The sequence below is a fragment of the Drosophila takahashii genome, chromosome 2R (genome assembly GCF_030179915.1).
Source record: "Drosophila takahashii strain IR98-3 E-12201 chromosome 2R, DtakHiC1v2, whole genome shotgun sequence".
Classification (NCBI taxonomy): Eukaryota; Metazoa; Arthropoda; class Insecta; order Diptera; family Drosophilidae; genus Drosophila; species Drosophila takahashii.
Genome location: NC_091679.1, coordinates 3,352,350 through 3,368,677, shown reverse-complemented (window position 1 = coordinate 3,368,677; position 16,328 = coordinate 3,352,350). Strand labels below are relative to the sequence as shown.

Here is a 16,328-nt window from a genome sequence, read left to right as displayed (position 1 = left end):
TAGACTAATCCAGGGATTAAGCCTACAATGCAATATATAGTGTGAGGTATTACCTGATAGGTACAAACAGGTAAAGAGTTTATCAAACGCCTTAAAAAGTGAAACGCCAACCTTACGCAATTTTTTTGCGGGTGTTCAAATTAAATTCCAGCCTACCTGTAGGAGACTGCAAGCTTATATTTTTCTGTCAATGAATGCCTACCTGTATGCACCTGCTAAATCAGAGGACAGTTATATGTTGTTTTGATTCTACATACTACTATATGTACCTGCATAATTTACCTTTGCATACTACCTGAAGGTAACGCCTCGGTTTTTCAATATTTTTGATAACTAATTGCCAGGCAAAACATATAAAAATTGTAAAATAAAATCCCCATTTGACAATCAATAATAACATAAAAAACGTTTCCCATGAATAGAGATGGTCATTTCACAAGGTAGCGCCATATGCAATTTCTTGGACCATGACTTTTTTCCCCTTTTTGGCTCTTAAAACCGCGGACGCAGGCGGACGCAGCTACAACTTTCGTAATATCAAGAAGAAAGTCCAAATAACGTTTTACGGAAGTATAAAAAAATAGTATTAAATAGTTTTTTTTTATTTTCCATCAAAGTTGAAAAATATGGAAAAAATGGACGTTTCGCAAATAACTCATAACTAAGAGATGCGCATGGCAAACTGCAATATGTTTTACTTTTTTTACTCTTAACTAACACACCAATCCGTGGAAAAAAGAAGCAAAGCGATTCGATACCTAGTTTTTAAGAAAAACCCCCCGGAAGTGCGAAAAATTACCTAAAAACGGTGTGTTTTTTTTAAGTGAAAAATTGTTCAACTTTGAAAATTCATATCTTTTACAAAAATTTTTTGATTTGAAAAAGGGTTACATATTTGTAATAGTGGATCAATTACCTGTCGATTGGTATGGGTCACAACTTTCTAGGACAAAGTCGAAAAAGTGATTTATTGCACGTTTTTTGGCCCAAGGCGCCACTGTGCGGCGGCTTGGGGGAGAGTTGGAGAGGAAGAGCGAAGGGCAGTGCGAGCGAGTGAGATGTGGAGATCTGGAGAAAACTGCCGCTCGACACTGCCTGCCGAAATGAAACGCCCTTTTGGCGTGAACATTCTCCCCCCCCCCCCCCCCCCCCCCCTTGCGAGGACCACCGTAGCAAGACCCTCAGTAGAGTAGACTCAGGAACATGATTAAAGCGAAGATCGGCCTTCCTTATGAAGTAGAGTGTGGTGGCCCTTTCCACACTTGCGGCAGTGGTCATCACTGCGGCAGGAGTCCTCGGAATGATCGTGGGCCAAGCAATTGGAACAGTACCTGTGGATACGTACTTTCTGGAGCCGTTTCTCGGCACTAAGCCGCAGAAAGCGGTGGCATTTCCGTAGCGGATGGATCTTTTGGCAGACTCGGCATTGGTAGGATGTAATACCTCGGGAACGTCTGCCATCCAAGGCGGGATATGGAACCCAATAGTCGGATTTCTTTGTAGGAAAGACCCTTATAATCGCGTCCGGATCGGAAATTCTATTAGACCCACACGCGTTGGAAACACGCGCTGAGAAGGACGAAATTCTGTATGGGATTGAGGCCGATACTGGCCCTGGAGGTTTGGATGGAATCGAAGTCATTGTAGAATTGTTGCGTGGAAGCAACAGCGTATGATGCCGACTTTGGCAAGTGAAACAAGTGTTAGGGCTTGTGCAATCCTGCAATTTATGGCTGCTTGCAAAGCAGCTGGAACATAGCTGTTTATCTTGGATGTAGGCTGAACGATTATTTAACCGCATTTGGAGAAAGCGTGGACATATACGAATGGGGTGTTTTTCCTTTAAACACAGATCGCAGCCTTTGGGTGTTGGAAGTACCCTCGTGGAAAATGAATTTATTTTTGGAAGTTCTGCCAATGCATTTGTGGCTTTGGACTGGACTTGAAGTAAATTAGCAGGCCGGATGCTATTGACGGCCTCTAGAGTTCGATGGCGGTTAGTTAACAAGGAATTAAGCTCGAGCCAAGTGGGAGTTTCGGCTTTATTTTGGATGGATTGCCTCCATAATGAGAGCGTGAGCTTCGGAAGCTTTGTGGAGCACATGTAAACGAGGAGAGGGTCCCAATTCTCAATGTTAATGCCGGAAATTTGTAGGGACGTTAGGCAACCTTGAATGGTGTGCTGAAGTTCCTTTAAGGCTGCTCCAGACTCTTGTGCTATGGATTGCACATTGAAAAAGGATTTAAGGTGGCTGTTAACCTGCAATCGCTTATTTTCGAAACGCTCAGTGAGATTTGGCCAAGCTGAGCGAAAGCCTTCATTGGTGAGTGTGTTTTTGAATTTAAATGACTTGATTAACTTTTCAACGGAAGTGAGACTAGGATTGTCTATATATATCGCCTTGAAAAGGTCCCGGAAAGTCGGCCAGCGAAGATAATCGCCCGAGAAAACCTCTGTTTCGATAGGAGGGAGTCGACAGCCATAAGATCTCGAACTTTGGGACGGAGTTACTGGAGCTTGAGATACTTGGGAGGAGCCCTGTTGGATTTCGATTTGCTCGAGAATCTGAGCGGCGAACTTTTCGTATACATCGTACGTTTCGTTGTATTTCGCTTTAAGAATGGATTTGGCGTCTGTGGCGCTCTCGCCTGCAGCCACAATGCATTCGGAGCATGTGTCGTATGCCTCCTTTACCTTTTGCCATAAGGAGCTGACGTGCTCCCTACGGATTTTGCAGGCGGATAAGGTTGGTGTCAGTGTTGTGTATATAAGCATTATCATTACTTTTTCATTATCATTAGAAAAATAATGCTAAATAATTAAATATTTTTTAAAAAGTAATGCTAATGAAAATTCAGTTCATTATTTTTTGAAAAAGTAATGGCAATTGAATAGCATTGCATTACTTTTCAAAAAAATAATGCCAATGAAAAAATAATTCATTACTTCTGGTAAAAGTAATGCTAATGCGGTTATTCCACTACATTGGTCGGCTCATTCATTAGAACAATTTTTTCTCAGCCTATACGATTTTACGTAGGTGCGAGCAAGACAGATATATGTCAGCTGCAATGAGCAATTAATGAGCAAAATTTTAAAAACCGAAGGCCACCATTTTATTTTTTTTTGTATGAGCAAAATTGAATCTAAAAAGTACAATTTTGCTCATTTATTAGAGCTACAGTAAATCGGATCTTGCTCGCACCTACGTAAAATCGTATGGGCTGAGAAAAAATTGTACTAATGAATGATCCGAACGATGTAGTGGAATAACCGCATAATGGAAAAATATTTCATTACACTTGAAAAATTCAATTCTAATGCTTATTTTTCAGTAAAAATAATAATGGTAATTGAACATTTTCTAAATAAATAGAAAATATCAGACCTTTTTAAATGTGACTTCTTATTAGAGACCTGCACGATACGATGCCGATGCCGATTCCACGAGTAAAAGTAATCAAGTTGGCGATGCCACGATTATATTTTGTAATCATGTAATCGTGTCAGAAGATGCCGAGTATACTCGGCATCGTAGAATCGTACGAGTAGCATCGTAGCATCGCCAACAAATTTCCAATTTGACATTTCAAAATACATTTTATTGAAATTTCCTCTTCTTCTAAAGAATTTGCAAGAAAATTTTTTGTTATGGATATGGTTCTCTAATGGCTCTTCTTCTTTCAAAGAATTCGCGGTCTTATTTTGGTCAAGATTTCGTGTATGTATGTCGGCTTCCTAGACGGTAAAACATAAAAAAAAATCCTCTTCTTCCAAAGAATTCGCGGTCTCATATTGTTAAAGAGTTAATTTATGGTCTTAGGTGGATAGGACTAACAATTGTAATATCTTGGTCTACATTGGTTTCTCTTTTTCTGACAAGAATTTTGGTTGATTTTCTTTAATAAAAAAAAACACGAGTCAGATATGAGTAAAACGATGCCGATGCCCACGATTCTACGATGCCAGATTTGACAGTTGGAATCGTCATCGCCGAGTAGTAATCGAGTATATTTTTACTTACTCGTGCAGGTCTCTACTTCTTATAGGAAATAAAGCTGAAGCTCTGCTTAATTTAATTTCGTTTATTAGAATTCTTTAGAGGAGGATCCTATGTTTTATTGGGAACTTTTGAAGTGGATATCCAAAAACAGCAGAGGATTGGCTATAAAAATTGTGATTCAATGTTATGGGACAATTAAGAGATGGATATAAAAAAGCGCGAATTCTTGAAAAGGCCCAATAAACGAAATTAAATTAGGCATAGCTTCAGCTTTATTTCCTTTAAGAAGTCACAAAGCTACGTTCATTTAAAAAGGGCTGATATTTTATTTAGAAAATGTTCAATTACCATTATTATTTTTACTGAAAAATAAGCATTAGAATTGAAATTTTTCAAATGTAATGTAATATTTTTTCATTGGCATTATTCTTTTGAAAAGTAATGCAATGATATTTCATTGGGATTACTTTTTTTAAAGTAGGGGAGTGTAGGGTAATTTGACGAGTAGGGTAATGTGACGAACTCGTCGAATCTCATATATGACGTCACGACAAAAATTCCAAATAAATGTAGTCGTCTCCCCTTATCGTGTCGACAATGTATTTACAGTAATATTAATAAGAAGTCCCGTAATTTGTTCGTGAGGTAATTTTCGCTAAAAATGTGGTGCGCAAACTAGCAAACCCATTCAATTTACTTGTGTTTCAGCAGTGCCAGAGCAAAGATGAGTGGAAAATAAAATCAGGCAAATATATGCACGTATACATGAGATCTTTAGTTTTTGGTACCTCGCGTTTTTTTCTTTTGCGCCGTTTGAGAGTGACAACGTTTTTGCTCCAAGTCTACCTTGTAGGGTATCGTGACGAACTTTTTGTAGGGTATTGTGACGAACTTTTTTTATTCAAGAATTTTAACTGTTATCGTTGATTATTTGTAAAAAAAATATAATAATACCAGATAACATTTACTGCTGCAGTTTGGTTGTTGTTTTTAATAGTGACGTCAGTTTAATTTAATTTTAAAAAAATTTGCACTTTGACAATTTTTTTTTTGTAAGTTTGGGTATTATCTTATTACTTCTTTCTTTTCCGTATCGAAAATAACCTTTCCGTAAATAATATATAAACAAATTTTTTGGTTTGGTTTACACCAAACGCTGTGGGATTTGGCTACGTTGAAATTTCGAACCCAAATTTTTTTAGAAATATGCTCAGTAAATGTAAGTAACTTTCTGCTTTTACACTTTTAAACAAGAGAGAACGCTATAGTCGAGTGCCTCGACTATTAGATACCCATTACTCAGCTAAACAACTTAATAGAAATATGCCTTCTTATATGTTTTTCGCCGCTCGATTTTTACCCAGGGATCTCTTTCTAAAAGACGCTTTCTAGAACTTTCAATTCTGCCTAGCACATCTTCCGTCTCTCTGTAGCGCAGGTGAATGCACTTGTGAAAAACGTATACAAGCAAAAAGTGACAAAATGCGCGCCGCATTTCAAATAATTTAAAATTTGCATTAACATAATGTGAATTAGAGTGACCACAGAAAAAAAGGCAGATTTTTTCCAATGCCATTTCCTAGATGGCGCTAGTGTATATTGTATTGCTTCATCTACCGCCAGATATTGGTACTATTGGGCATGAAAGGCGGAAATGTAGGCGCTGGCCAGGTTAAGGCGTTTATTGGGTTTGTGGGCGTTAGAGTGGGCGTGGCAATTTTTTACTTGGCCAATCGATAGGTATTGACAAAGCGAATACATATCAGTTACTATTTTCATAATAGCTTTAAAACTGTGGGCGTTAGAGGGGGCTTGTGGGCGTTAGAGGGGGCGTGGCACCTTTTTGAAACAAACTTGCGCTGCGTAGGAGCTCCTAGAATTTGCGTGCAAAATGCCAATCTTCTAGCTTTTATAGTTTCCGAGATCTCAGCGTTCATACGGACAGACAGACAGACAGACAGACAGACAGACGGACAGACGGACATGGCTAGATCGACTCGGCTAGCGATCCTGATCAAGAATATATATACTTTATGGGGTCGGAAACGCTTCCTTCTACCTGTTACATACTTTTGCACGAATCTAGTATACCCTTTTACTCTACGAGTAACGGGTATAAAAATATTGATTTTTGGAGAAGTTACATTAAAGAACAAATCGTTCGTCACATTACCCTACAACTTTTGAAAGTGCAAAAAAAGAAGGGTTCACGCCAAACGCTGTGGGATTTAGCTGCATTGGAATTTCGAATTTTACAGGATATGCTCAGTAGATGTAAACAACTTTCTGCGCTTACACTTTTGAAAAATATTGATTTTTAGAAAAGTTACATTCAAAAAACGAATCGTTCGTCACCTTACCCTACACTCCCCTATTAACTTTCTAATTTTAGTTATATGTAAGTTGTCAGGTATTCATGAAATGATTAATTAATATAAAACAAAAGAGAACGCTATAGTCGGGTTGGTGTCCCGACTATCTAATACCAGTCACTCAGCTAAAGGGAGTGCGAGGGAGATGGACCTTCTACCTTCTAGCTTTTGTAGTCTCCGAGATCTCAGCGTTCATACAGACAGACAGACGGTCAGACAGAAGGACAGACAGACGGACATGGCTGGAATATCAAGAATATATATACTTTATGGGGTCGGAAACGCTTCCTTCTAGCTGTTACATACTTTTGCACGAATACAATATACCCTTTTACTCTACAAGTAACGGGTATAAAAAGCCTTTCAGTTAATTAATTCTAACATATTAATATGCCTAATATGGCATGCATGTACTGAGATTTAATATGGCTCATAAATACAAATTAACAACATAGTTTTACATAATCTGTTATTGACAGTTATTATTACGCGAGTTTCCATTCTAATTACATCCTTTGTATATTGTAGTCTATTTAATTTAATATGTCTTATTTATAGGGGAGTGTAGGGTAATTTGACGAGTAGGGTAATGTGACGAACTCGTCGAATCTCATATATGACGTCACGACAAAAATTCCAAATAAATGTAGTCGTCTCCCCTTATCGTGTCGACAATGTATTTACAGTAATATTAATAAGAAGTCCCGTAATTTGTTCGTGAGGTAATTTTCGATAAAAATGTGGTGCGCAAACTAGCAAACCCATTCAATTTACTTGTGTTTCAGCAGTGCCAGAGCAAAGATGAGTGGAAAATAAAATCAGGCAAATATATGCACGTATACATGAGATCTTTATCAACAGTTTTTGGTACCTCGCGTTTTTTTCTTTTGTGCCGTTTGAGAGTGACACCGTTTTTGCTCCAAGTCTACCTTGTAGGGTATCGTGACGAACTTTTTGTAGGGTATTGTGACGAACTTTTTTTATTCAAGAATTTTAACTGTTATCGTTGATTATTTGTAAAAAAAATATAATAATACCAGATAACATTTACTGCTGCAGTTTTATTGTTGATTTTAATAGTGACGTCAGTTTATTTAATTTAAAAAAAAATGTACACTTTGACCATTTTTTTTTTGTAAGTTTGGGTATTATCTTATTACTTTTTTCTTTTCCGTATCGAAAATAACCTTTCTGTAAATAATATATAAAAAAATGTATTTTTTTGTTTGTAAAAAGGATGGTTTACACCTAACGCTGTGGGATTTGGCTACGTTGAAATTTCGAATCCAAATTTTTTTAGAAATATGCTCAGTAAATGTAAGCAACTTTCTGCTTTTACACTTTTAAAAAATATTGATTTTTGGAGAAGTTACATTAAAGAACAAATCGTTCGTCACATTACCCTACAACTTTTGAAAGTGCAAAAAAAGTAGGGTTCACGCCAAACGCTGTGGGATTTAGCTGCATTGGAATTTCGAATTTCGAATTTTACAGGGATATGCTCAGTAGATGTAAGCAACTTTCTGCGTTTACACTTTTGAAAAATATTGATTTTTACAAAAGTTACATTCAAAAAACGAATCGTTCGTCACCTTACCCTACACTCCCCTAATGAATTCAAATTTCATTGGCATTACTTTTTTGAAAGTAATTCATTATTAAGCATTACTTTTTTGAATTATAATGAAACCCGATTTCATTAGCATTACTTTTTTTTAATGATAATGAAATTACAATTTCATTACAAAAGTATTTCATTGGGAACAACTCTGGTTGGTGTGGATGCACCGGGAACATTTAATGTGGCTTCAAAATGGCTGAGAGTGTCAGCTGTAGCAATAAATTTATTAAGAGCGGATTTAGCTAAGGATGCCATTTCAAACATAGTATTGAAATTTATAGACAATTTGGAATTTAGGAACCGAAAGAAAATCCGTAAGATATACGGTCACACTGGAGTGTATTTTGGAGCTTTAATGGAACCGTAATTTTAATTTTAAGAAATAATTTAAGTTGGCGCAAAAATATATTAATAAAAATAATATAATTAACAGTAATATGTTAGTATATGGTCACACTGACACTCATGGATGCATATATTGATTTTCTAACTTTATTAGTTAGTTCGAATTTTTGTTGAAATAAATTTGAAAAAAACAAGAAAGGAAGCTACCTTCGGTCAGCCGAAGCTTATATACCCTTGCAGATAAAAGAATGCTCACTCGGTGCAGTTCCAGGGATTCCAGATTCAGCGTGCCTATTTATTTAAATTTTGTTTTTAGGTAGTCAAGAATCAAAAAGCCTACTTTCTACAAAGTTACAATGAATTTTCTTATATTTGTTTGAATATTCCTATGGGAGCCTTAAGATATAGTGGTCCGATCCGGCTCGCTCCGACATATGTACTACCTGCAATAGAAAGAAGACTTTCGGGAAAGTTTCATCGCGATAGCTTTAAAACTGAGAGACTAGCATAGAAACTGACAGACGGACAGACAGACAGACGGACAGACGGACATGGCTAGATAGACTCGGCTATTGGTGCTGATCAAGAATATATATACTTTATGTGGTCGGAAACGTCTCCTTCACTGCGTTGCAAACATCTGACTGAAATTATAATACCCTCTACAAGGGTATAAAAATAATATATTTTAATTTTCTGGATATCCCTGAACCACGGTGCGCTGCTGAATATGTAGAAGTACGTTCGGTATGTACGTCTGTATGTATGTACAGCTGGATAAAATGAGGGCACTGATTGCGGGAATTGTGGAGACTTCGATTACGAATAGCGGAATAGTTTCGAAATGCAAAATATATTTGCGGGAACTTATTGAAACAATTAGCTCTAAAATGTATTTGGATGGAGTGGACTGTATTTTAATATTTATGTAAAAAATATATGCACGCAGCAGGAACACAGTAAACACAAAGCTGCCAATTTCGGAGGATCACTTTAAATTGAAAATGTTCACTGTGGCTGGATTATATATTTTTTACACACATTCGGAAAAATGTAGTTTATGGACAGTTTATAGGATATATGTAATAATGGCCGTGTGATACGTATGTATTATTAGGGTCTTGTAATTAATTTAGAAATGCAGAGTAGTATAAGTGGACTGTATTAGAATATTTACGTTTAAATATATACACGCAGCTGGAACACAGTAAAAAATGCAGAGTGCCCTTTTAAAAATCGTAAACTTTTACTGTGTACCCAGCCACAGTTTTACAAACACTTCGTGTTTTTAGGCATATATATTTATTTGTAACTTTAATACATTTTCACTGCGGATTTGCAAACTTTTGGATAGCAACGAAATTATTTGGAGTGTACGAAAGTTGGGCACAAAGGAATTGCGATATATTGGAATATATATATTAAATGCCGTTGCGTCGGATTAAATCTCTTTTGGATTTAAACAAGAAATCATACAACAAGTTGAACGAAATGGGGTTCGAACAACTGGCTGTATGACCAGCAAATAATAGGAATTGGAAAGCACTTATCTGGAGCGGGTCAAGTCACCGTAGCTGCTGCTGAACGCTGGTCGGAAATATCCGGCTCGAAGGACCAAATGTTGGGCGGCGGCTTGGGGAGAGTTGGAGAGGGAGAGCGAAGGGCAGTGCGAGCGAGCGAGATGTAGAGATCTGGAGAAAACTGCCGCTCGACACTGCCTGCCGAAATTAAACGCCCTTTTGGCGTGAACAACTTTGATTGAAAATATGAGAAAAGCACCCTTGTTTTTTATAGCAAAACCGGAAACTTTGAAATTAAGTTACAAATTACAAATTACAAATTTGCACTTAAGTTCTTAAGAAATCGCGGTCCATCGAGGATAATTTTTTCGCAAATTTTGGGGGTGAGTCCGCTAATATATAGTAATGGTTAGCAAAAAAAAAAACTACAAAATTTTTTACGATTTTCTTACTCTCTGACTTTTATTTTAAAAGTCTGAAATAACAGTTACTTCATGACCAAATTTAAAAAAGTTAACAATATGATATGAATATATATGAATATATCATATATATATATATATATATATATATGAATATATGAATAGGCCGCAAAAAATTGGCTTTATATTTTTTTTCTCAAATTTTTAGTGTTATCCTAAGCGTATGATTTTTTCTATTAAAAATAATAAAATAACTGTTATTTTCGGTCCCTGTTCTTAAGTCTGCTTTTAACTCTCATGAGCCCCTGATCGTCGACAAACGGTAAAAGCTGGCTGAGTTTTTTATGTCTGGATAGAAACTAGACTGTTGGAATTTAGATACCTTAATAGGGCCGGTGAGTCTATCCAATTTTTTGTGACGAGTAGTATAAATAAATCGTTTGACGTAGGCTGCAATGAATAAGAGTTTATTGTAGGAAGAATATAGTCTGATAAACGGTTGGACTTCTGATTTCCGGATTGCTCTCCAGAAATAAGTTCTGATCTTGGGGAAAGAATTGGATTGGATTTTTCTAAAAATACATTGAAGCCTTTAAAGCCAACTTTAAGGCTATGGAATAGCCATCACCAAATGATTACTGTAATGCAAAAAAATCTTTTTTTTTTTAAGAAAAGCTATTAAGCTTTTACACAACGTTGCATACGAAATATTAAAATAACTCAAACGAGTCTTAAATGCTGCGTGAATTTTCAAATCAGAGCTTAATTCCGAAATGTTTTTTTTTTAAATTAGCCTGGTTTATTTTACATGGAATGAGCCTATGGTTACTTTACTTACTACGGTTTCGCCATTTAAAAAATCATTACAATCAATTTTTCTTTACTTTACGGCAAAAATATTAAATTTAATTTAAGAAACATTTTTTTGAAAATATAAAAATATGAGTATTATTGTTTATAGACTATTTTTTTTAAATATACCCATATATGGGTAAGCTTTTGATAAGTACCAAGATCGTAATTTCCTTCCGAATATAAAAAATTATTTGTTTCTAGTTTTTTTTTGTTTTGTTTTGTAGTGGACTAGTTTTCATGCTTTTAATTCCTTAAAATGTATGGCCTTAAATCGAACATTTATGTCCAAGTTAACTATTTTTCAGTCGACAATGGCCTTAAATCACCATTTTAACCTTTATTCTACATTGATTTTTCAAAAACCCCGAATTCTTAAGAACAAGAGGATATGTTTTTATGGATCATACATAACTTAACCTAACTAAATATATACTAATAAATAATTGGCAAATTTGCGGCTTTCAATATACCCGTTACTCGTAGAGTCTGTCTGTCTGTCTAAATGAACGTTGAGATCTCGAAAACTATTAAAGCTATAAAGAAGGTTGGGATTATTCACGCATATTATTAAGCTTCCTACGCAGCGCAAGAGTATTTTATCCGAGCTCCACGCCCATTCATACGCCCGCAGTCGCTTTAAAGGACTTTTAAAAAAGCCTGTCGCTTCCATCTTTAAAATATTGTAAAAGTTTAAATGCCATTTGGTAGTGTTTATTTTATAATACCTAGAGAAATGAAACAGAAAATGGTAAAATGGGACAAACCATTAAAAAGTAATGTGCAAAAAATTAAATGGCCGCTAGATGGAGCCAGTTGCTTTGACGACTGCATATCTCTCTTTTTATACCCTTGCAGAGGGTATTATAATTTTGATCAGAAGTTTGTAACGCAGTGGATGATACATTTTCGACCCCATAAGGTATATATATTTTTAATCAGGATCAATAGGGGTGTCGATATAGTCCTTTTGTCAGTCTATCCGTCAATCCGTCTGTTTTAATTTCGATTTCTAGCTCAGTTTAAAAGCTAGCGACTTTCACAGTCGTCCTAAAACATGTGAACGCTGATCAAGTTTGAAAAGCGCCCCGATCGGACGTCTATATCCTATAGCTCCGATTGGAAGATTTAGATATAATTTACAAAAACAGAAGATTTTTCGCGCAGTGTAAAAGCATTCGTTATGCATACCTTGATCAGCCTAAAAGCGCGTTCTGATCGGACGTCTATATCCTATGGCTCCTATAGGAATAATAAGGTAATAAATTTACAAAAATATTTTCTAATTATAACGTGCAAAAGTATGCAACAGGGAGAAAGAAACATTTCCGACCCTATAAAGCATATATCCTCTTGATCTGGGGCACTAGCCGAGGCGATATGGACATGTCTGTCTGTCTGTCTGTATGAACCCTAAGATCTTGAAAATTCAAATCTAGAAAGTTGGGATTACCCACATATATTCTTTGGCTTCCTACGCAGTGCAAGTTTCTTTTAGCCAAGTGCCAGAGATTTCGGAGAAGTATTAATGCAATTTTTTTTATGTTTATTTATACCTTTCGAAATGTGGAAGAAATTTTTCAAATCGGACCATTTGTTAAAAAGTTATGCCCGATCAAAGTGTTATATCTCTATCTCTCTCGCACTCCCTTTTGCTGAGTAACGGGTATCTGATAGTCGGGTCACTCGACAAGTTTCAATTTTTTTTGTTACCTGGTCTAGTCAAATTTTCATTCGTGAAATCTGCAAGGGTATTAAAACTTCCGCTGGACGAAGTTAGCTTCCGTTCTCAATTTACCCTTGCGAGAGTATAACGATTTTAGTCAGAAGTTTGTAACGCAGTGGATGAGACGTTTTCGACCCAATAAAGTATATGGGCGGTTCTTTTACAAACCAAACGGATTTGGCCAAAAAAAATTACACATTTTTGATTTGCTTGAAACTTTTTTTACGTGTACTATTCGGAAAATTAGTAAACACGTGTATCAGGATTTGGCCGAAAAAAAAGAATTTTTTTTGAATTTTTTTAGTTTGCCAAAAAACTTGAATTTTGAAAAAGTACCCTCTTATTGAAAATCTGCATCTCCGGTTGTAGTAATCCGATTGACTTCGTGTCTTTTGCATTAAATTTGCATTTTTTTTTAAATCAGTTTTTAATTTCTTAAAAATAAAAACAAATTAGGATTTTAGAAAATTTTTTTAACGGGTTACCCAAAAAAAATATTTATTTTTTAATTTAACATATGCGCCATTGTGTTAGTTTCAATCGGGTTTTGTCCAAAAGGTGGAGCCATGTTCAGTTTTTAAAATATCGAATTTGTTTTAACAAGTCCTCGGCTTTTTTCTATGAAAAAACGTCGCAACATGTAGGTCTACTCTCTCACTCTTATCGGATCCTTATGGAATTCATGTTTTCACATCGTTTACTAGTCCTAAAACAACTTTTAATGATTAAAAGTTAACTTTTAAGTGTTTTGACAATTTCTGATTGACAAAAAGTAAAAAGCCATTTTTTAATCGATTAAAAACTTAAAATTTTTATTTAACCGTCCATTTAATAAACAACAATTTTAAAATTTTTTGATTTTTTTTTTATAATTTATTAAACATTTTTAAATATTTTTTTTTTTTATTTTTTAAAAAAATTTATTACATTTTATAATTTTGTATTTTTATTTTAATACATTTTTTAAAAAATTCTTTAAAAAAAATATTTTTTTTTTGGTTAAATACTGATACACGTGTTTACTAATTTTCCGAATAGTACACGTAAAAAAAGTTTCAGGCAAATCAAAAATGTGACCCAAGAAAAGGTATTCTGATTTGGCCAAAAAAAAAATTTCACGTTTTTGATTTGCCTGAAACTTTTTTTACACGTACTATTCGGAAAATAAGTAAACACGTGTATCAGGATTCTACCGAAAAAAAAATATTTTCCTAGTTAGAATTTTTTTAAGTGTGCAAAAAATTATCAAATTTGAAAAAGTACCCTCTCATTGAAAATCTGTATCTCCGGTTATATGAATCCAATTGACTTCATGTCTTTTGCATTAATTCCTCTAAAACCTCTCCTTTCAAAATAAAATTTCTTAAAAAAAAAATTTGTTTAATTTCTTAAAATAAAAACAAAATAAGATTTAAAAAAAATTTTTAACTATTGCCCCCACAAAAAAAAAAATTTTTTTTATTTTAATACTTGCGTCATATTGTTAGTTACAATCGGTTTTTGTAAAAAGTTGGAGCCACTTTTAGTTTTTAAAATATCGAATTTGTTTTAGCAAGGCCTCGGCTTTTTTCTATGAAAAAACGTCGCAGCAAGTAGATCTACTCTCTCACTCTTATCGGATCCTAATGGAATTTATGTTTTCTCATTGTTTACTAGTCCTTTAACAATTGTTAATGATTAAAAGTTAAGTTTTAAGTTTTTTGACAATTTCTGAATGCCAAAAAGTAAAAAGTCATTTTTTAATCAATTAAAAACTTACAACTATTTATTTAAACGTCTATTTAATAAGCAATAATTTTTAATTTATTTTATTTATTATTTTTTTATATTATGTAATTTATTAATCATTTTTAAATATTTTTTTTTAGGTTTTTAAAAAAATTTATTTAATAAAAATAAAAAATTATAAAATTTAATTAATTTTTTTTTTAATTTAAAAATAAATATTTAAAAATGTTTAATAAATTACATAACATAAAAAAATAATAAATAAAATAAAAAAGTTTCAGGCAAATCAAAAATGTGAGCCAATAAAAGGTGTTCGGTTTGTAAAAGAACCGCCCATATACTTCATCAGCATCACTAGACGAGTCGATCTGGCCATGTCCGTCTGTCTGTTTCTACGCAAAGTAGTCTCTCAGGATGAAACTTTCCTAAAAGTCTTCTTTCTTTTGCATGTAGTATTTAAGTCGGAATCGACCGGTTGGAACAACTATACCCATAGGAATATTGTTTTTAAAATTTTTCTGAATTTCCAAAAAAACTTGGTAAAATCAACTGTTATAATTGTCAAACAGTCCCCAACCATAAAAAATGTTCAATTCTACTTATTAAATAGTTACTTTCACAATAACAAATACACAGAATTAGCAAAGACACAAGCCTATATTCTTGACAAAAGTGACAATTTTTTGTGGTCGGGGACTGCTTCCATTCTTGTTTTATAACTGTTTTATTTAGCCCAAGTTCGAATTAAATGTTAATATTCATTTAATATGGCAAGAAATAATTTTGATCCCAAAAATATAAAGAACCAGTTGTGCTCCAAAAATCTCAACCAGTTGAACTTGACGTTAAGATCATTTTCTGCTTTAAAGCAAGCTGTTTAAAAAATATGACAGAAAAGTATGGAAAAGCATACTTTATTTTTGTACTGAGTACCGACTTTTAGACTATTACGTTTTATTTACGCACTTAAATAACAACATTCTTCTCTTAGATTCAGCTTTTACTGAGCGGGTATTGGGAGTGCCCGCTGAAAACTATAAAGGATATGTTGAGGCAGACGCCACTCAGAGAGCACGTCTTATAAAATCAAATTCATACTTTTTAATTCACGGCCTTGCTGATACAACTTCCCCATTTGTTCATGGAGTGCAATTAGCTAAGTCATTAACAAATGCTAATATTCTGTTTCGATATCAGGTAAAATGTAAAATATTCAAGTATGGTATAATTACTGACGATTTTTTTAGACTTATGCAGATGAAGGACACGAATTAAACGGTGTACTGGAGCACGTATATTCTTCCATGGAGCAATACTTTGCAGAATGCTTAAGCTTGGACCCTGATGATACAAAACCAGACGTAGATCAAAGCATGGTTCCAGCTGAATAAAAAATATTTTGTATAAAAATATGTATTCAATAACAGAACTATATCGCATTAATAACACTCTTTTACATCAGAAATATGCCTCGCTAAATGCTATAAAATCGTATTCGCTTCGACACGCCATTTTAAAGTGCGTATACGTAAAGGCTGCTCTACGCAAGGATTCAGAGAAAAAGTACCTCAAAGTTGGAAAAATACTGTTTTAGGCCAACATTAAAATTATTTTTCAGGCGAAAATATTCTTCTTTTGTTATGCAGTCAGAACATTTTAAAAGTGCAACCCTTTATCTTCAACACCCAAATTAAAAATAAATTTAGAATGTTTGCTTTCAGTAATTATAAACAAAATT

General features: G+C 34.4%; 1 protein-coding gene across 3 annotated transcripts in view; it reads left to right on the top strand.

Annotated features, from left to right (window-relative positions):
* The window catches only part of LOC138912460 (inactive dipeptidyl peptidase 10), a 591,726-nt gene extending 575,649 nt beyond the window's left edge, over positions 1 to 16,077 (top strand). Inside the window, exons 12-13 of one of the 3 annotated variants that reach the window (XM_070213361.1) lie at positions 15,582 to 15,787; positions 15,838 to 16,077. In XM_070213361.1, coding sequence (XP_070069462.1) covers positions 15,582 to 15,787; positions 15,838 to 15,981 — 350 coding nt within the window. In that variant the 3' untranslated portion in view covers positions 15,982 to 16,077. The remainder of the gene's footprint in view (positions 1 to 15,581; positions 15,788 to 15,837) is intronic. The other 2 variants (XM_070213362.1, XM_070213363.1) reach the window with 2 other exon arrangements.
* Positions 16,078 to 16,328: the final 251 nt, after the last annotated feature.